Raw genomic sequence first — 22,248 nt, 5'->3', positions numbered from 1 at the left:
TTTACATACAAACACCGAGTCATACAAAATATTCAGCTAACTCACTCGCCACACCTTTCTCCCGTTGTCCCGTTTAAATACTTATAATCTAAACAAAATGGTTAATCGACTCCAGCCCCGGTGTTCTGACCTGTAGTGAGCACTTGGATGAGGAGGCGAGGGGTAGGGACAGGTACATGAAGGTCTCAAAAGTCCTGGACTTGCGGTGGCAGGTGAGGCACTGGACCGTGGACTTGAACTGTCCCTGAAATAGAGCCACGATGATGGACTCGTTCAGAGCCTTGTGTTTGTTCCAGGCCACGTCCGCCGCAGACTGGTCGTCAAGATGGTCGTTCTCCTCCTCCTTGTAACGCTTCCTGTTATCCGCCTGGGACCACACACACACACACACAGGCGGTTTAGACATTTGTACATATACACACACATTTGAACTACTTTGCAGCTGATGTCGCTAACATTCCCTGGGTGTGTGATGCTAACTGGGGGCACTGCTCTGTCTGAAGCCCTGTTACTCAAATTTTACTTTAATCTGAGCTTTGATTTTAACACAATCTGACCATAAATAAATGACTTAGTTGGAATTACCACAGGGGAGCTGAATTGTGCTCTTCCACCAAAAATTACAGTCACAAGCTAGTTAGCATTAGCCAGCAGTTTTTTTCAGTTAGCCACCATCATCTTTTTACTGAAAATCAAACGCTCGTATTGATCACAGACACATGCAAATGCAGTGTTAAATCCATTTTGTATTGTTTGTTGAGTTTTCAGACAATCTAAAACATATCTGTCTGTGTTAGCCAATGAGTAGATTGTGTCACCATGGTAACTGCTGAACATTCCACTATAGACATACATGCAGCGCACCCCCAGCGTGATGTCACTGCAAGGTATCAATAGTAAAACATAGGTACCACCATACATTACATTAGTATTATTATCACTGATGTGTTTTTTTTCTGCGTTTAACAGTTTATACTGTCGTTTTCTTGTACTATCGAGCTGCAGTATTTTTATATTGTGCATCCCTAGATTACATGTAAAAACAACTGCCATTAAAACATAATAATATAACACAATAAATGGCCAAACTAAAGGGAGAGAACAGAGTGATAAAGCAAGAGTCTGAGTAATATTCAAATGCATTCTGTGTCCTTTGTAAGCAGCCCAGCGTCACCTCAGCTCAAACCAGATGAACCAGATGTTTGGACTACAGCTGATGTCTGTGATAATGTTTCAACACAAACAAAGGATTTTTATTTGGAAATGTATTACTTAAACACAATGTGATTTTAGGGCTTTCAATAATGGACAATTTAAGACAACTGTACTCTTTACACTGCTCCAACAAAGTAAAAAAATCACCAAGCAAGCAATTTTAATTAAACGTTCTACTAGTACTGTTTCCATTAGAGTAATTGTTTGCTCATTCTAACCTCTACCTAAAACCACAGACCACACTCAGCTATTTATGAACCTAGAGATTTAACAATATCCAAATCTCATGGTACAATATTTAAGTGCGTGTTTTTAACTGACTTGAACTGAACTGCAGAAATGCTACTTTTTCTCTTTAAAATGCTCTCAAAAGACTCGGTTACAAATCCTTAATGTGATACTCCAAAAAAAAGTGCTTATTAACATGATGTCTGCTCTAAAACAGAGCAAAGGATCATGGCCTATGTAGTTTCCCCTGGTCTTTTAGTTGCTGCAAAGGAGCTTGTGATTTGATATGTTGACCTTATTCAGCCTGCCCACTTTTGCTGTAAATACGACTTATCCGCGCTTTCTTTGTGCTGGCACTTCCAGTTAAGTGAGAATCCCATTAGTTTCCAAGGAGGATTCGGTAAAAGTTTTGCCGCTCATGTGCAACAACAAGTCAACTCTGCACCGATTCTCTGGGAGGTTTTAAAATGGCTTAGTATTCCCTCTAGAGCTTATTGTATAGGGACCCCATGGAAAGTAATAGAACCAAAATGGCAACAGCGGCGCCCATGGCCACTTCTGGAATAAGGTGAATAGTCCCAGCGATATTACTGAGACTTGAAGTTACAATACCACAATATTTCAGTTGTTGTTACACCCAAAGATGAAGCAGGCTCCAGATCAGAGATACCTAATCTGTCTACCCATGACCAAACCAATCTGGGTCCAAATTTCAATCACATTTTTATTTCTTCATATTGAACTAATATTTAATTTCTTAGAAACAAATGAATGTTAAAGTTTCTTCCTCTTAAATTTGACCTCTCAGTAAAAGCACATGGTTTGGAGCAGATGATGGCTGTAGACCTCTTCATTGATCACTGATGATTATAAATGACAGAATTTTAATTAAAATCTGATTAATTACACTCTTTCTATTTCCAAATAAAAATCCAAGCTTAATGTAATTTTTTTTTAGGGTCATACACAAAACATTTGACGTCACACAAAGGGGACGTGATGACAGGAGGCAGGACATCAATACCAATACAGGTCCTATCTTGCAAAATCCAGTCTTTTTAAACTAGCCTGGACACTTTCATTTACTAGCATGAAACTTGCTAAGAGTATTAGAGCGGAATTACTTCAATTCATGCTGACCCCTGTCTGAAGTTGTGTTTTATCATAACTCATGTAAACTAAGATCGTTTTCGCGCACGTGAGTGGCTCTCTGGAGCGACCCCAGTGCAAACTAAATTTGGGTTTGTTTACGGTACTTAAATTTTAGGTTGGCTTTGATCACATGCATAACACTCATTCACAGAAATATACGTGATCCGAGCACTTTGCTGTGACAATATACACTCACCTAAAGGATTATTAGGAACACCTGTTCAGTTTCTCCTGAATGCAATTATCTAATCAACCAATCACATGGCAGTTGCTTCAGTGCATTTAGGGGTGTGGTCCTGGTCAAGACAATCTCCTAAACTCCAAACTGAATGTCAGAATGGGAAAGAAAGGTGATTTAAGCAATTTTGAGCGTGGCATGGTTGTTGGTGCCAGACGGGCCGGTCTGAGTATTTCACAATCTGCTCAGTTACTGGGATTTTCACGCACAACCATTTCTAGGGTTTACAAAGAATGGTGTGAAAAGGGAAAAACATCCAGTATGTGGCAGTCCTGTGGGCGAAAATGCCTTGTTGATGCTAGAGGTCAGAGGAGAATGGGCCGAGTGATTCAAGCTGATAGAAGAGCAACGTTGACTGAAATAACCACTCGTTACAACCGAGGAATGCAGCAAAGCATTTGTGAAGCCACAACACGCACAACCTTGAGGCGGATGGGCTACAACAGCAGAAGACCCCACCGGGTACCACTCATCTCCACCACAAATAGGAAAAAGAGGCTACAATTTGCACGAGCTCACCAAAATTGGACAGTTGAAGACTGGAAAAATGTTGCCTGGTCTGATGAGTCTCGATTTCTGTTGAGACATTCAAATGGTAGAGTCAGAATTTGGCATAAACAGAATGAGAACATGGATCCATCATGCCTTGTTACCACTGTGCAGGCTGCTGGTGGTGTAATGGTGTGGGGGATGTTTTCTTGGCACACTTTAGGTCCCTTAGTGCCAGTTGGGCATTGTTTAAATGCCACGGGCTACCTGAACATTATTTCTGACCATGTCCATCCCTTCATGACCACCATGTACCCATCCTCCTCCTCTACTTCCAGCAGGATAATGCACCATGTCATAAAGCTCCAATCATTTCAAATTGGTTTCTTGAACATGACAATGAGTTCACTGTACTACAATGGCCCCACAGTCACCAGATCTCAACCCGATAGAGCATCTTTGGGATGTGGTGGAACAGGAGCTTCGTGCCCTGGATGTGCATCCCACAAATCTCCATCAACTGCAAGATGCTCCTCAATATGGGCCAACATTTCTAAAGAATGAATCAGCACCTTGTTGAATCAATGCCACGTACAATTAAGGCAGTTCTGAAGGCGAAAGGGGGTCAAACACCGTATTAGTATGGTGTTCCTAATAATCCTTCAGGTGAGTGTAAGTGCTTGGAACTGGGCAACAGACTATGTAGGTGAGCTCGAGGTCGACCACATTCACACCACACTCTCCTCCACTTCAGAGTGCTGCTTCAAGCCCTGCTGTTTGAAGCGCTCTCGGACCAACCATTTACTGCGGTGCAAAGGGTGACCGTCATGGTCACACCAGCATAAGCACCGATCACCGTGAATGCTTTTTTACATCGACCAAACGAGTGGGAGTGAAAATGATCTTAGTATTAATGCCCGACCAATATATTGGTTAGGTGATATGGGCATTTGGAGAAATACCAAAATCAATTTGACCAAAATAGAACATTTCCACTGACCTTGCACAGCAAGATGGATTCCAGTGATATTTGTGAGTTCACAAAGTCACGAGAATCCATCTTGGCGTGCTCCCACTGGTGCGATTGGGCCTGGCCACTGATGGGCAAACCAGTCACAGAGCAGCATTGTGGTTTATACGGAAGCTAAATGTGAACATACCAAAACATGGTGACACCGACAGATGTCCTTATAGACTATTCTGTTTGTGAAAAAATGCAGAACATTTGAGCAGTGCTTTGTGCATTTGTGGATGAGTAAGATGTCTAACTTTTGCTACATTCAGCTGAGAGAAAAGTACAGATTTTTTTCTTCCCCACTGTTGTGATGGTTCAACCAATTAGATTCAACTATTAGTTTGAATGTCCTGATAGGTCCTTATAGCGTTCAGCGACTATCTGGAAGAATGACACCATCACACTGTAGAACATGACAAACACCAATACAAGATCACAACATGGTTAAAAGCTCAAAAAAGTAAAATTTGCATAATATTAAATAAACAAGAGTAACCAGGATAGAGTCAGTCAATGAAAGCCAGGTGTGGGGTCCAACATGCAGAGGGACAAACAGACCACACCACACAAGACTCTGTACTTACTCGCTAATATCCCATCAAAATGACATCAGGCAAAAAGAAAAAAAAAAAAAATCATAAAAAGACTAGGTTGGAATATTTAACAACAAACAGTGTGCGAAGTTTTGATCAGACCTGGACGACTGAGGGATTACACAGATTGAGACTATAGGATTATACCAAAAAGAAACCCCTATTTTGCAATTATTCACACTTATTAGGACCAGGATCAAATAACCATTCCTCTAGTAAGATAATCTTTATGAATGCAAATGACAAAGAAATAGTAAGGTTCATGTGATTTAAACGGCTGGACAAAAGCACTACTTTGGATGTAGATTGAATTAAGTTGAATTGAGATCAAATTTACTTTTGCTTCAAAAATATGAAAATTCTTGTTATTGAATATGAATAATTAGGATTAACCAATGGGGGATCATTAGTAGTGACACTAGTAATAGTAGTAGAAATAGTAGTCACAGCAGTAGCAGACATACCTTGTTGAGATCCTCGTGGAGTCCGTCCATCAGAAACAGTAGCAGCTCTTGTGAGTCTTGTTGGTCGCAGCCTGAAAACTGTTCGTTGATTTTTCCGATGGTGATTTTAAAGTCTCTGGGGCTGATGCATTTGTACAGACCAGCCCACAACGCCTTCATGATCACCCCAAACTCCTCTGCCACCTCCCCTTTGTGTCCCAGGATGTTAGACCTGCCAAAGAAGGGCAACAATTATACATGTACTACACACTTAAAGAAGGGGTATTATACAAAATCGACTTTTTGGAGCATTCTACCATGTTATAATATTGTTCCATCATCAAAAACATGACTGAAGAGGTTTTACACAACATACATGTTTGAGTAATTAAGCAATCTCTTCCAGGCCCTATTCGAACCCTCCTTACTTATTAGCTGTAAGATTTGTCCAGTGCTCCGCCCACAAGCCTACGTCACCCATGCTCCCACACAACAATTAACCATAAATATACAAAAACATGATACAAAACAATACACTACAACTTCACAAACCTGATGTGATATGCAGTAGTTTCATTAGCCTAGATTGTAATTTGATAGCGCTGTAAATGGGGACAAACTATTGACTCAGAGGATCAAAAAAAGATCGTGATACTAATAAAACAAGTTAATATGTGGTTTTTGGTGAATTTAACATTTTCAAAACAATAAAAAGTAACATGGTGATCTAAATATGTTATGTGTTAGCACTTAATACCCCATAGAAGTATATAGCCCTCTTTAATCTAAATCTGTGCCAAATAATTAAAGAGCTGGTATTAAATTTAATTAAATAATATTCATTAAAATGTGTAATTAGTTTCACTTTTGACACTCTGAGCTCCATTCTCCCTTTGTGTTGTGATGGCGCTGTAAAGGGCATGGAGTAATCAGCATGCATTCCACTAATGACACTACTGCACATTGCCTATGTATCGTCTTGTATATTTATGACAAATATGACTTCCTGTTCAAAGTTTGGCTCTTCAAAGTGTTATTTAACTGTAGCATTGGATTTTCAAGCCAGTGGACAGAGACAGGGGATAAGTGAAAAAAGGAATTTTCTAAGCACTGACAACTTGGCCTGTCACATACACTTTTTGCGGCTCAATATTTATCGTGTATGCATTTTCTTTGTAAAAATGGGGCGAATTGGGTCACCACATTCAAAATAGGAAGTGAGTATGGGCGTGCTTCCAGCCTCATCAACTCTGGCTCCAATTCACTTTCTATTCAAACTGACACCCCTCTCTCTGTAACTGCTGCTGTCATGTTCGTCATTTTGGTCTGAAAATGTTCATATTAACCCGCTCTACATGATCCTGGTATTTTTATTTCACTATTGTGTCCGGAAATCAAGATATGAACATTAATAATAGACAAATCAAGGGAGAAGGCCTTCCCCGAGGTCGCTCCCACTAGCATTAGCAACTCGTGGTCGGAATTCCAAATTTGGAACTCAGCTTCAAATTGGCCCCTATAAATGCTAGCCTCCATGACCTTCATTTGACCGGAGCCAAATGCTATGGGTGAAGTCACACTCACTTAGTCTACTTCTTTATACAGTCTATGCTCTGTACCAATATATCGTGCTTCAGAATTTGTTATTGCGACAGGCCTAGTGACAACTCAAAAGCAGGAAAACACAGGATTACTCAAAAATGCGTGAATCACTCAACAAACCCATTATAACATGGTTAAAAGCTCATATACCATACGTCTCCCCTAGACTAACCTGTTGATGTCCTCCAAGTAGTAGTTGTTGTTGAAGTAGTCGGCCATGGCGGGAGTGTTGCAGAGACACTGGAGGATAGAGTTCATGTAACAGGTGTTGCCTAGGTTACGGAGTCCGGTCAAAGACGCTCCCATGCCTCCAAAAGTTGGGTTAAGATTTCGAAGTTTGGCAGCGGACGGTCGCACTATCTCCACCTTCTGGTAGACTTTAGTAGCTGTTGGTCTAAAATAGATAGGATTTCGAGGCAAATACACAATAATACAAAATTAGTTACCCATTTATCTAAATAATGCATTTGTACTACTATGACTCATTTATAGAGCGAACCATGATGACTGCCAGACAATTAATTACAGCCAGCTTAACATTGTGAATGCAGTTACTCAAGAACATAGCCAAAGACTATGGGCTAACCAAAGCAAACCAAATGACAGTACCAGTCAAATGTTTCAGTGTATGATTTCTTTATGTTTACTACTTTCAACATTTTATATACAGACAGAAGACATCAAATATATGAAGCAAGATATATGGAATTATGTAGTGCAGAAAAAAAGTTAAATAACTATTTTATATTCAAATCAGCACTGCACATCCTTGGCCTAGGATAAAGGCTTTTTTTTTTTTTTTTTGAAAGTATGTTATTTTGAGTTTGAATTTTGTTTGCTATATTCCATACGTGTCATTCATACCTCTTGATACCTTCTGAAATGTCTGTCCAAACTTTTCACTGGTAGTGTAGTTATCTTTTATGCAACTCACAAAATGATTAGTATTAATTTTAAATTTAAGAGAGAAAATACACAATTGTAATTTACAATATGATGTAATGAAGCTCAAGAATCCTGCCCTCTTCGAAGTTCGAGAAGTAATTTTTTTTTCTCATAGACATTTCAAAGATTTAAATATGAAGAGTTTGAAGGCATCGCGGAGGCTAACCAGCTTTGTGGTAACAGGTCCAAAAAGCATGTCTAAAAAGCAAGATTTTGCTAAATGTTTTAACAACTTAGTGGTTTCTAAAGTTTCAGAAGTCGGTTTTAAATAAAGTCTTGTGGTCATTAGTTACGACAACGCTGATGCCCAACAACAAAATGACAGTAAGCGCCTGTCCCCTGCTTCTGGAAAAACTTAATTCTCATTAATTTTTCCCCTAGACTTTCCAAAAAAAAATAATACTAACAGTTTGAAAGCTTGCTCCGGGCTAATCAGCTACATGATAACTAATGACCACATGTAGCTGGTTAGCTTCAGTGTTCAGCTTGTTAATATTTGCATTTTTTTGAAAAGTCTATAGGGAAAATTGATTGGAAAATTTACTTCCGTGACCAGAGTGGACTTTTAAGTTGGCAGGACTGTTGATTGCTACAGTTTTTTTGCTTCCTTTTAATTGAAATAAATGAGAAATAAATGAAAACTCAGACATACTTGGTCTCTCTGTTGACTGTGGGGGTGACAGTAGCGGTGATGGGGGCTGTGGCTTTCTTCTGGGCCTCCTCCCGCAGGTCCTGGCTGATGTCCGGAGACGAGTAGGAGCGTTTCAATTTTGACTGCTCGCGTTCCCGCTCAATTTTCGCGTCTGGTTCAAGAGATTTGGGTTTGGATTGGACGGTAGGAGGAGTTGAGGGCGGAGTCTGGGGAACAGTGACCTCTGGTGGATAGAGGTGGACCATGTTTGTTGGTGAGTGGTAGTAGCGGTACGTGCCCGTCACTGTGTCAAGAAACTATAGGGAGAAAGAAGTGCATTAGCCAACTATGAAAACAGCAGATTTTTATAGTTTTGCTATAGGAAAATGGCAACGCAATATGTATTCAACAAGTAAAGTAAATCATAGACGCCAACAACTCACAGGGAAAAATTCTACAAGATTTGGGGTAAATGGATCCTTTCTGTGCTAATTTCTTTTATCCTGTGAAAATGTAATGTGTACTATATTGTATGACTCCCCTAACATCACTGTATTTATTTAACGGGTGAAGTGTGTGATGTCTGTGCTCCCAGCTTAAGCCATCTTGTTTTATTATCTTTTTTATTCTTTTACTCGTTTGTTGAAAAACTGCATAATAAGTCCAATTTCATTTGATGCGTTGATATAAATGAACAACATAATAAGGAGATATAAATATAATTACACAAACACATTTTTACCTTCATCCATCCAACAGGTAGACCAGGTACAGTTCTGCCCATCTCCTCACTTCTTGCTCTGGTCAGTGGTTCCCTCTGTAATAAAAAAAATAACAGAACACCAAAAACATAAATGTATGGTAGTTCAGAGAGTATTTACTGTAAAAAGTCTATTCCTGATTAATAGCTGAGACAATGATTTGTTTGAACTGAAAGAACAATGGAAAACGATTTAACCACACTGTTTGATACTGAATTCTTCTGTGGACCCACAGACTCTATATATAAATAGACAAAGCTAACCTGCTAGCTGCCACTTTCCAAATAGGAAGTGAGCATAGGCACTTCCGGCTCCATCAACTCTGGCTCCAATTCACATTACCTTAGAAAACTGTGGCCTCTCTCACTGTAACTGCTGCCATCAGGCTCATCGTTTGGTCTTAAAATTTTCGTATTACATGATCCTGGTATTTTTATTTCACTATGGTGTCCGTAAATCAAGACATGAACATTAATAATAACATTAATAAGAGACAAACCAGCTGCCTTCTTTCCCCCGAGGTTTAGTTTGATTTGATTGACAATGTTGCCAAGAGCCCGCTCCCTGCTAAACTAGTGGTGCGGGCGGGAAGGAGTGTTAGCTTTAGGGACTTCTCTCCAGATTGGCTCTTTGGAATTTGGAATTCCGAATATAAAACTTAGCTCCAAATTGGCCTCTATAACTGCTAGCCTCGATGAGCTTCATTTGACTGATCCAATTATCCATGCGTTATTCCCATTAACAATAAGCCTTTTGCAGACCGAACCAAACCAATAAAAATACTTGTAATTGAATAAATAAAAGATGGACAAGTTCTGCAAAAAAGTCACGTAATCACAACTTTTTCATAACAAAACAAACAAAAGCCTACATAAGACCATTAAAAACATTAAAAACAGGAGCAAGTGTGATTATAAATGTTTATTGCCAGATTAAAGTGCATTAGTGACACTAATGTATCCAGTTTTGCTTGTCCTAGAAATGCATTCCATTTTTAGGAAGCAAAATAATCAAAAGCTTTTTGTCCCCCATTTCAGTTCTAATGTGACCAGTTTTTGGAAGCATGCCAATCATGAGATGTTGTATTAAAAGTTCCCGTATCAAAGTTCAACAAATACGTGAGATATTCAGGCAGTCTATTGTCATAGTCCTTTATAAATGCATTTATGCAATGTTGTTCTCTTCTGACAGACAGCGATGGCCAATTTATCTTTTCATAGAATGTACGGTGATGGGTTTAAATGTAGGTATTATAAAACACATCTAAAGCCCAGAAAGACATAATGAAGACTGTTTTTGATGTATTAATGCGTTTTAAAATTGGGTTGTCAAAAGTATCGAAAATCAAATACTAATTCATACTAAAAATAGTATCGAAACCATCTCATTTAAGCAACTACTGATAACTGGATAAAATTGGACATTTCCTGAACAGATTAATCTTGAGTTTTATCAGAACTAGTTTAAACCCACACGATATAATAAACAAGTACTATTATTTAAAATTTCAAAATTGTCAAAAAAACACACTTGTTTAACTGCAGATGATATCAACACTTGATTAAAAAAATTTGATCACAAAAAAGATTATCATTTGGTTATCAAGAATAGACCTGATACTCGTTACAGATTTTTAGTATTGAAATAGAGTTTAAAATGTTAGCATTGTGCAACACTACTCAGGTTCATAGCAGGTTCATATTTCATTATTGTGAGTGTGTTGTGTTTTCTGCATCATGTGACCATGAGACGCACCTTTATCTCACTGACGAGGTGGTTTGGCGCGGGCGAATCCAGGGACATGCTTTTTGAGGGTGTGTCTGTGTTTGCATCTTTGCCTCTGCGCTCTCTCTCTCCTTTGCTGTCCTCCACCTCTTCCGCCTTCTGTCGCTCCAGTTTCTTCTTCTCCTTCCTCTCCTCTTCCTCCTTCTTCATCTTTTCACTATTCTCTCGTTCGAGTCTTTCCTTCAGCTCCCTCTCTTTCCTCTCCTGCTCCTGCCTGGCTTGCTCCATCTCTGCCGCAGCCTCGTTGTGCATTTGATTTGGGGTCACGGAGGGTTTGACAGAGCGGTCTGGGATCGTGGGTCCGTTTTGGGTCAAATCTTTGGCTGCGCCGTTCACACTAGGTTTGGGCTCTTCCACTATTCTCACAGAGGGCTTCTTGGTGCGGTCAAACTGAGGGAATAAGAGACCAGAGTTTTAGTAAACCAATATGAACCATTAGTATAATTTGAAATCTCCCTTAAATGTATACAAAATAATCACAATACAAAATGTGCTGTATTTCAAATAGAAGAAATCATACAGAATTTCTCTATATCAATGTTATGTAACTTTTCTGTAGAAGTGTCTGCTACTAGCTTGCTTGTCTCCATGGAGATGCTATTGCTTTGCCTGGAAAGTTCCACAGTATGGCCAAAGGCTTTATCCATTTCCACGGAGTCAAACAAGGGATGCCACATTGCCAAATTATAGATCAGATCTGCGGAGACGATGACACCACTCACAGCAAGACTGTATGTTTTATTTAGTATTAGTATTAGTTTTTATAATAAATACACTAAATATAATAACTATACTAACTAAATATTTTATTCCTTCTCCCATAAAACTTTGAATCATTTGAATGTGTTGTGTTTGTATTTGATTTTATTTACGGTTTATGCACAACCATAGATCTGCTAACTGCATTGGCCTCTTGGTTTAATACAGTTGTTTATTGATTGATTGATTGATTGACATTAAATAAACGCAACTAACCAGTTAAACATTTGGACACATATATATATTTTAGATTCAAATCCTCAAAGTAGCCACCCTTTGTTAATCGAAAAATATTTAGTAGTTATTCAACTTTTTTCCCTTGCTACTTAATTCCATATATTGTACTTCATAAGTTTGATGTCTTGATGTCTGTGTATAAAAAATGGAGAAAGTAGAAATAAACATAAAAACATTAAATGATAGGGTGTGTCCAGACTTTTGAATTAAAGGGTTACGGTTAAGAGATAGATTTAGTGTATTCATTTAGAAGTCTGCACGCTTGAATCATTCTTAATAAACACTGTTAATTTTTGGTCATGGTATATTAATGCTATTAGAAGTGTAGTTATTTTAAAGTATCTCCTAGCTGTCTGTGTAATCCCTCAGTCATCCAGGTATGATCCAGAGTAAAAGAAAAATTCTAATCTGTCAACTGGATAAAAAGTTGTAGGAATGATGACGTTTTGCTGCTGTTTCCAGATAAAACAATAGGTGTGAAGGGAGGAGCTAGCTACACTGAAAACAACAGATAGATTTAAGTGTCCAACAGTAATCTGACCATAACTGAAAAAGTGATGGTAGCAAAAAAAAAAAAAAGTAGCAAAACTTCTTCACTCTAACAACGTTTTGTCCAGTTGACAGATTTGAATTTGATTTTTCCTTTTACTATCTCTTAGTTGTTTGCTTCCCAGGTGTACATAGGTTACATGACGTTAATTTGAATACCTGAGGGAATGCTTTGGTTATGACCGGCGACTGGCTCGTTGGGCCCGATGTCTTCTTGCTGAGCTCTGGTCCTGTCCCTGGTGAGTCCACAGCGTCGGCCTGTCTGTCTGTCACTGCGGTCTGAGGGGGCGGGGCATCTGCACAAGCTACGCCATTCACCATCGGAGGGTCAGAGGGCTCCACCGGCTCAGGGCGGTGCTGCGGCTCGGGCTGAGGAAGGGGTGGAGGCTTGGGGTCTTCAAGGGTGGGGTAGCTGAAATTCACTGGGAATAATGGTTTTGAGAAAACTAACTATGGGTTGTACTTCAGTTGTTCCAGAATAATATCTCTGCATTTTTTTACACAGAGGGATAGAACCGAACACGATTGCCTAATCAGATTTGTGTTTTTTGTTTTTTTTCAGTGATGCATGTGAAACATAGCTCATTGGTCACCTATAATTTTGAATAAAATCACATTTCTCACACCCCAGATTAACAGAGTTTAGTTGCAGACTGTGAGTAACTTTGGATGTTTTGTTTTCCCTGTGTCTTTGTGAACAATAGCAGACCAGGACTAAACCAGGACTGAACCAGGACTGAACCAGGACTGAACCAGGACTGAACCAGGACTAAGCCAGGACTAAGCCAGGACTAAGCCAGGACTAAGCCAGGACTAAGCCAGGACTAAGCCAGGACTAAGCCAGGACTGAGCCAGGACTGAGCCAGGACTGAGCCAGGACTGAGCCAGGACTGAACCAGGACTGAACCAGGACTGAACCAGGACTGAACCAGGACTGAACCAGGACTGAACCAGGACTGAACCAGGACTAAACCAGGACTAAACATGATAAATCAGTGTTTGTTTTATGCAGCTAAAACCTGGAACAGTCTTCCTGAAGATGTGAGACAGGCCTCTACTTTGTTTAAATCCAGGCTGAAAAAAGGTTCTGTTCAGTGGTGCATATGACTGAAAAGGTTTGTACTCTGCACCCTTCTCTTTCAGTGTTAAGTGTTTCAGTGATAATTGATCTGTTTGTGTTGTGAATAGAATGTCTTTCTTATTCTGTAAAGCACTTTGTATAGCACAATTGGTACACAAAGTAATTCAAATAAACTTGAGACACAGTGGCATAAAGGTAAATATAAATATTACTTAAACAGCTGTTCTTACATTGAGGCAGTGTGTTGGTGAAGGTTTGTCTTGGGGGTTTGACTTTGGAGTTTGTCGTGTACATTGGATAAAACAGAAGCCAGTTCTCGTAGCCTCCCTCCAAAACCAAGGGCTCGCTGCGAAGGATAGTCATACTGTCCCACTGTGAACAAAATGTAGAAATACCACTAAACAACAGATAGAGAACTCTTCACTTTCCATACACTACTCCTCCAGCTCCAATATTCCAGGTCCAATAATGTGCAAAAAATGACTCTTGAGAGCTTTAAGCCGTGTTGTAATACTGTCACCTCCGTGTGTTTGCATAAGCCTGTATTATTAGTCTGTCTGCATCTCCAAAGCTGAAAATGCTCTGTTCCACCTTGTGAAGCAGTAGTTTTGGCATTAACAGCTACCTTTTACCTTTAGTTCACTAGAGATAGGCAATTCCAGTGCTGAAATTATGCATGATTATGACTCTAGTGAAGGTGTATGGAGTTTAAAAAGAAAAAATGTGGAGCACTTTCTATATTACCACATGACATTAAGGTGGGATAGATTGTTTTCTGTTTGAGAGAAGAACTAAAAATAAAATGCAGGGTTTGTGTGTTAGACTGTGAATGTGTGAATGAAACAAAACAAAAGTCCAGGAATGTTTGTGATGAGGAAACATTGTAAAATAGATTAGAAAATAGCGTAATATTTAGACACTTGACCAAGAATCTCCAAGTGTAACATTGGCTCCTTGCAGCAAGCATTTTTTTGAAACATAAAAAGCTCTAACAAATTATTGCATTTGGGCTGAGGTACTTGATTTCCAAACCATGAACATTGGTAGGAGGTATTTAAATAATATTTGGTACGGCTACTTAAACGTTTTAGAGCTGCTGGTATGAAAAGGATTGTCGAAAGTATTGAAAATCAGATCCTAATCGATACTAAAAGTAGCATCGAAACTAGACACTCATTTGAGGATGTATCAATACTAAAACAAAAACACATTTATAGGACAGAAATGAACCTTTCCTGAATGATCTTGAGCTGTGTCAGAACAAGTCTAAGACCACATATACTAGTATACGCCCATGGACCACTATGAAACCTACCTGGACCACTGAGGGATTACACAGATATAAGGCCACATGGGAATAGAAAAGAAATACTATCATTTAATGTAATCAAATTATATTGTCTAAAGAGGTTTTTTTTAATTATTGTGGTATCCAAATCGGTATTGTGCATGGAGTCTATTCCTTAGTATCGAAATTGAGTTTGAAATGTTAGTATCATGACAACACTAGGTATTAATTCACGATAACACACATTTGTAACATAGTAAAGTATTACTATCTCACCACAAACAGTGCGTCTTTGAGGCTCCGCAGAGTGTTGCCAAGGGCCAGGTCTGAGACGGAGCTGAACCAGTCGAGTAAAACGATGTAATCCACAAAGCCTCTCCTCCTCCAGGGCTCTTTGGACAGGTCCGGCAGCTTCGCCTCAATCTGATTCACAGTGATTCTGAAAGAGTCAAAAACAAACAAATGAAAAAATATCAATTAGACCAGTGTCACTCAAACTTTTCACACTAAGTACCTCCAAAGACACAATTTGGCTTTCAGAGTACCACCGGATCTAAACCAGCTCTGTAACAGGACTATTCCAGGTCTAATCTAGGTCTTAGCTAGGTCTGAAAATGGACTATATAATTTCCACAGTAGTTATAAACAAGAAAACATCCAACGGAGGGCAAAACATGAACTCTAAATTACGCAAACCCACAAACTTAAGAGCTAAAAATGCTCTGTTCAACCTTGTGTTGTCATGAAGTGGTAGTTTTAAATTAACAGCTCCTTTAATCTTAGAGATGAGATTGGCAATTTAAGGGCTTAAAATATCCAAATAATTCTAGTGAAGGTGTGTGGAGTTTAAAAACACAGTGGAGCACTTCCGGTATTACCCCATGATATCCCAAGGTGGAATTGATTCTTTTTTGTTTGAGAGAAGAACTCAGTATATTTGTGATGAGAAAACAAGATTATAACATAGATCAGAAATTAGCATAATATGGGCCCTTTAAGTATAATTTCAACCTCTGTTAATTGCGTGTTCATATGTTATTTCCATAAATGTCACCTCTGCCAGGTTTTTGTTTGTTACATTTGTTGGTGTTCTGTTCCGTTTTTGCCTCATCTCAAATGCTGTGGTTGTTACCCCGGGCTGACTGCCTCCTCTGGGACGCTGATGCAGGTCTGAGCTGGGACCTGGATGTGGGAGTCTTCGAAATCTTTAAATGTCCGAGCGTCCATCACCATCAGCGAGATCGTCTGGTCCTTCATCAGAGCGAACAGTCTCTCTGCTGTGATGCCCCCAGCTGGTGTCACAGCTGGAAGAAAAAAATATTTTACTTCCAAATACCAGTGTTACTTCATAAAACATTCAAAAGGTCCTATGGTATGCAAAATTGACTCTTGTGAGCTTTCAATCATGTTATAATTTTGTTACCTCATCAAAAACATACCTGCAGTTTTGTTTTATTCACACACGTTTGAGAAACCATTATTAATCTGTCTACATTTCCAAAACTACTACTACTACTACTACTACTTTTACCTTTTAATCACAAATTCCAGGGCTGAAATCAAGTGTATGGAGTTTAAAACCATAGTGGAGCACTTCCTGTGTTACTGCATGAAATCACAAGGTGGAACAAAACACAACTCCAGGTATGTTTGTGATAAGGAAACAAAATTATTAACAGATCAGGAAAAATGTAATATGGGCAGTTTAATGAATTGGCATATGCACATCTAGAGTTAATATAGGATTATTAAGATTAATAATTATTGAGTGGTCTGATTACTCCAGTAAACAAATGTACCCATTGTCAGGTAGTAAGAAAAAAAAAAGAGAAAAGTTTAAAAAGGCAAAAATCATAAAATACTGTAAAGAGAACATACTTCCCTTTACAATATTACTATGTATCTATGTTATGTAAAATGAATATCATAGAAATGGAGATTTTTGTTGTAATGAAAAAAGTTAATGGGTCTAGTCACTAACAGATGATCAGATTCAACATTTTGAATGATATTTGTAGATATTTCAACAAAAAGAAGTGTAATCAATAGGAAAATCTGACACCTCCCATCTGGGAGTATGACATCATCATACTCTAGCAAACCACCAATACAAAAAGGACAATGGCCAACGCCCACAGCAACCTCCAGAACAAGGTGAATAATGAGCTTACCTTTTGGAGTTGTATTCTTTATTTCATTCTGTCCTTCCTTCACCTGAAAAACAACATTAAAAGTTACTAGTTCCAGTGCATTTTTTATTTTATTCATCTGTTATTACTGCTGTGGTTTGAAAGTCATGAAGTCACAATGATTAATTTATTCACTGCACTGTGGTATTTTGACGTGACTCATTTTAAAGTTAAATTAGCTGCCTCACACATGCACGCATATTCAAATCAGCTTGGCTGGTGAGGCAAATAACATTATGATGTTAAGTGCATGGTAAAAAAGGTAAAAGGTCACAAAATATAGGGCTTTTTAAATTCTGTTCAGCACTCAAACCATTTTGAAAGGTTAAATCAAGGAGAAAAACACATTTTTAGGTATCGTTGCTTTTACTTAAGTACATTTTACAGTAGGTACTTTCTGGTATTTGAAATGCGGCAGCTAATGTGTTCGCTATGTCTATTTATATATACGGTCTATGATTCGGACAGTCCTTATCATGGCAGATGGTGACGCACATCCAGTTTTGGATTAAGGAGCTTTGTGGCCAATTTGACGAATTTGGAACGAGCCTTTAAATGAAGAGGGGAAACCATTATGAGATAGCTGAAACGTTTTTTTAAATGATTTTGCATGTATCATTTCAATTCATCTTTATTTCGGACTCATGGTCCATTTTTAAAAACAGACAGGGGCAGTGACAATACAAACAGTAAACATCTCATTGTCTGCATTATTATCCTAGTTGAGCTGAATAATAAATTACTAAGGGGTTTTGTTGTACACTGAACACAACGATGCCACAGTGCTTTGCTTGTTCAATAAATCACAGGAAATGGCCCGTATTCAGTTTCACCAGAGACAACATTGTATTGAACAGAGACTCAGTTAGATCAGTTGTCTGCTGTAGAAGTTTAAAAATTCATACCAAACAGAACATATTGATTATTTGACTGGTGTACCTTCTTAATGTCCTTTTTGCCTGTCGTTTTGGGAGAGGATCGACCACTCTCTTTCTCTGTCATCTCCTCCTTTCTCTTCTTCTCTTCCAGTCTTTCTTTTTCCTCAAGCTTTTTGCGCACCTCAACTTCCTCATACCTGAAATGGGAAAGAAAATATTCACAGGTTACAGGTTTGACATACCATTTGCCTTAACAACATACAGACACGCACACAATGAACTAACCTGAGTTTGAGACTTTCTGAGAGTTTCTCTGCTTCTTCAATGGCTTTTTTAATGCTGTTTGGTCCAAGCATTGTCATAAAAAAGTCCTGTGTATAAAAAAGATTCACTTGATTCTGAATGAATGTGAATTAAATTAATAGAAATGTGAAGAAATCAACTTGAAATATGTGGTTGACCAGTAGTTACATATTACCGTATTTTCCAGACTATACGTTGCACTTTTTTTTTTTTCATAGTTTGGCCGGGGGTGCAACTTATACTCAGATGTGACTTATATGTGAAATTACAAAGGCAAAGGCACTCTAGGCTTGTTTACCAGTATGACAGCCACACAGAAGCAGCACTTCATCTACTTCTGGAGTTGTTCAGAAGCGACACCAAAGATTAAGAATTCAATGGATTTAGTGATTAGGAGTGAGATCAAGAGTAAACTTATTAGCTTGTTTTTTATACTTTCTTTATCTGATTAACAGTTAACATCTTATGTTAACATACCAGGCACGTATTCAGTTCTGTCTGTGCTTCATGTAGCTGAATAAATATAAATGTGTTACGTGGCGTGCTGTACCAGTATTCAGCCTGTTGTTCTCCATTTTATTCTTATTATAACTTGCCTTTGAAGATGAAATGTCTGTTCTTGGTCTAAGATTTTGTAAAATAAATTTCCCCCAAAAAAGCAAATTATATATGTTTTTTTCGTCATTATTATGCATTTTTTCACTGGTGCGACGTATACTCCAGAGCGACTTATAGACCGGAAAATACGGTGCATATTTAAAATGCTAACAGCTATACCTACATGTATATGAAATTGCATAAATTTAACATTTTGCTAAAGCACCATTTTACCTGTTGTTGTTTGAAGTCTGGTCTCTTTTTAACAACATCATAAATTGTTAAATACTTCATATAAAATACGTAAGCCTTCTCCTCGTCTCTGTCCAGGCGGCACTCTTCTGCTGCCTTAAAGAGTTTACAGGCACTCTGAATATAACTGCACACAACACAAGAAAAACTAGCATAAATATAAAAAATAAAAATAAAAAACACACAATTTAGTAAGACTGATAACACACCTGTAGTTACATGTGTAGTAATCTGTTATAGTATAAATGTAAATATTAATTTAAATATTTTGTTCATGTATCATTAACTGTGAAAACTGTGGATAATATTCTCTGCCCACAATAATTATAACACCAAATTTTGACTTTAAAGAGCTGGTATTTTATGTCTATGGGGTATTAACTACCAAAACATACCTTATTTTGATCACCATATTGTCCTTTATTGTTTTGAAAATACTAAAGTCACCAAAACAACTTATTAACATGTTTTATAAGTTGCACTTTTGTTTTTGACGCTCTGAGTCAAAAGTCCATCCCCCTTCACAGAGCTATAACATTACAATCAGCCTTAATGAGACTGCTGCACATCAGGTTTGTGAAGCTGTGGTGTATTTTTTTGTAGATTTATGGAGAATTGTCATGTGGGAGCATGGGTGACATAGGCATGTGGAGCACAGGACAAATCTTGCAGCTAACCATAAGGAGGGTTCGATTAGGGCCCGAGAGAGATCACTAAATTACTCAAACATGAATGGATGACATCTAAAACCACTTCAGGCATGTTTTTCATGAGGGAACGACATTATAACATAGTAGAAAGCTATAAAATGTTGATTTTGCATAATACGCCCTCTTTAATGCAAATTGGTAATTCGTACTTGCAAACTTGGGGATGCTGAGGAACTCTCACTTCACAAACAAGTTAAACTCTGATGTATTATATGAATGGAAATCAACACTAAACAGTGGATCTAGTAGTTAAACACCACATAAATATGTAAATATTTGTTATAGGTATTCTGCTATTAAACATGTTGGAGACATTCATATAACATTTAAATATCTTGCCTACTGTTTTAGCATAAGTGATATTATTTATGTACATACTAGTATTCATCACGATACTAACATTTCTTGATCTCAATACTGAGACATTTAGTCAAAACTTGATACTGATTACGATACCACAATGCAGTTTAAAAAAATTCTCCTTTTTGGCAATAGAATGTGAATGTGATTTTCATAAACAAAATAATACTTTCTTTATCTTACCATGGCCTTCTGATAAAGCTCAAAGCCATACTAAAATTGTCAGCTCAAATTCTGTCCTGTTCATGTGATTTATTTTTATTTTTATTACCAATACCCACTTAAATGAGTATCTAGTTTTCAATACATTACATTTCGTAGCAATTAGTATCTGATTTCCAGATTTTGATAGCCTTAGTATATACAGAAAAATGTGTCTTGATCTTGTAACATTCAAGTTGGAAATAACCAAACCACCCATTTCCTTAGAACACAGCATGGATTCTGTTTTGGGGCATACCTCCTTGTGGTGATCTTGTCTGGTTTAACCTCTGCCTTCTTGTTTAGATCACCCAGAGACGTGGACAGGTATAGGTCCTTGGGGCTGGTGGACACTGCAGGCATCTTGGCAGTTATTTTCTTTCACAGCTCAAACGCAGTGGGCATTTAATAGTGTATGGAGACCCACCACATCTATTTGGAGCAGAGAAGTGTTAGCCCACATGTAAAAAGTATACAAAAATATATGTAGTGATCTTTGCAGTCAATAAAAAGACATGACATTGTACTGATAAAGAAAGGTATCAATGTATTCACTGGTCACTGTAGTTACATCATTACACTGTTACACAATGTTAAAGCCAGTGATGGAAGAAGTACTCAGTTTTGTTGCTTAAGTAAAAATACAGATACCAGAGCAAGTAGTCACATGAAAAAAGTACTGAAGTAAAAGTATTAAAGTATTTAAAAATGTACAAAATAGCAAAAAGTAAAAGTATGTCATGCATATATGTGTCTTATAGCGCTTCAAATGCAGTGATTTTGTTAAAGATTTGTGGTGAATTTTGTTCAACAGAAACAATGGAACTCTTTTTTCTAGGTGTTTTTATTAGGATATTTTTGTTTGCTCAAATTATGTGCGTGTTAAAAATAAACCCTCAGCCTTTTCAGCAGCTCTCAAGCAACCAAACTACTTTTTAAGTTTCAGTCTTGTTTAAAAATGGAGCAGAAAGTACAGATACCGCTCTCAAATAGTGAAGAAAAATTTAAAAGTAACCACAGATACCCAAGATTTGTACTTTAGCAGAGTACTTTATTACTTTTACTCACTGGATAGAACAAACTACCACAGCACAGCTAAAGAATCTAATGACAAACTGAGCTTGTCAAAACTTAACACTAAAGTTTAAAAAAAGAACAACATAAACCCATTCTAAATATATTTCTCCACTGCACTCAGACAGTCGCTAATAATGTACAATTCTCTTTGATTTATGAGTGTAATTGTGCATCTGTAGTGTGCTGTCAACATCACATACTTTGAAGGCTAACGTTAGCATTATTTTGACAGGTCTCCTTAGGTCGTCTTTGCGGACAAATATAAACACTCGACTGGCAGAAATAAAGTAGCATCAACGCAATATTTGAGTCCGAGTCATGTTGCAGTGTAATCTGTAGTTTTAAGATATTTACCGATTCTTGTGTTAGCCTGTAGCTGTATTTTGAAGCTACGCAAAGGTATCACGCAGTTTAGCATTAGCATTAGCGGCTAAAGCCATTTAACCAGAGGACAGGAAGTACCAGGCACAGGCAAGACACACCACAACGTGCAACTGATGCAAAAACAGATAATACACCTAAATGAAATGATTAAACTCTAAATATTTCATCTGCGCTTACATAATTACCTCTTTTTGGACCGTTGTTTACACTTTAGACACTTTTTTGGAGCTGGTTCCTGATTTTCTCCCCGTGTCTTGTTCTTTGGTGGGTCAATTTCCGGGGGGAC

General features: G+C 38.0%; 1 protein-coding gene across 1 annotated transcript in view; it reads right to left on the bottom strand.

Moving 5' to 3' along the window:
- Window positions 1-22,248, bottom strand: part of usp8 (ubiquitin specific peptidase 8) — a 28,547-nt gene extending 6,299 nt beyond the window's left edge. The window contains exons 1-16 of the mRNA XM_033985923.2: window positions 22,148-22,248; window positions 20,761-20,933; window positions 19,213-19,357; window positions 18,364-18,449; window positions 18,140-18,275; window positions 17,183-17,225; window positions 16,144-16,315; window positions 15,288-15,450; window positions 13,954-14,095; window positions 12,802-13,064; window positions 11,068-11,487; window positions 9,294-9,368; window positions 8,573-8,868; window positions 7,148-7,369; window positions 5,395-5,605; window positions 131-367 (exon numbers count right to left, since the gene is read on the bottom strand). Of these exons, the coding sequence (XP_033841814.1) occupies window positions 131-367; window positions 5,395-5,605; window positions 7,148-7,369; window positions 8,573-8,868; window positions 9,294-9,368; window positions 11,068-11,487; window positions 12,802-13,064; window positions 13,954-14,095; window positions 15,288-15,450; window positions 16,144-16,315; window positions 17,183-17,225; window positions 18,140-18,275; window positions 18,364-18,449; window positions 19,213-19,357; window positions 20,761-20,864 (2,715 nt within the window). The 5' untranslated portion in view covers window positions 20,865-20,933; window positions 22,148-22,248. The remainder of the gene's footprint in view (window positions 1-130; window positions 368-5,394; window positions 5,606-7,147; window positions 7,370-8,572; window positions 8,869-9,293; window positions 9,369-11,067; window positions 11,488-12,801; window positions 13,065-13,953; window positions 14,096-15,287; window positions 15,451-16,143; window positions 16,316-17,182; window positions 17,226-18,139; window positions 18,276-18,363; window positions 18,450-19,212; window positions 19,358-20,760; window positions 20,934-22,147) is intronic.

This window comes from Periophthalmus magnuspinnatus, chromosome 3 (assembly GCF_009829125.3).
Source record: "Periophthalmus magnuspinnatus isolate fPerMag1 chromosome 3, fPerMag1.2.pri, whole genome shotgun sequence".
In the NCBI taxonomy this organism is placed as follows: domain Eukaryota; kingdom Metazoa; phylum Chordata; class Actinopteri; order Gobiiformes; family Gobiidae; genus Periophthalmus; species Periophthalmus magnuspinnatus.
The sequence above is the reverse complement of the archived record's forward strand: the minus strand, read 5'-3'. Positions and strand labels throughout refer to the sequence as shown.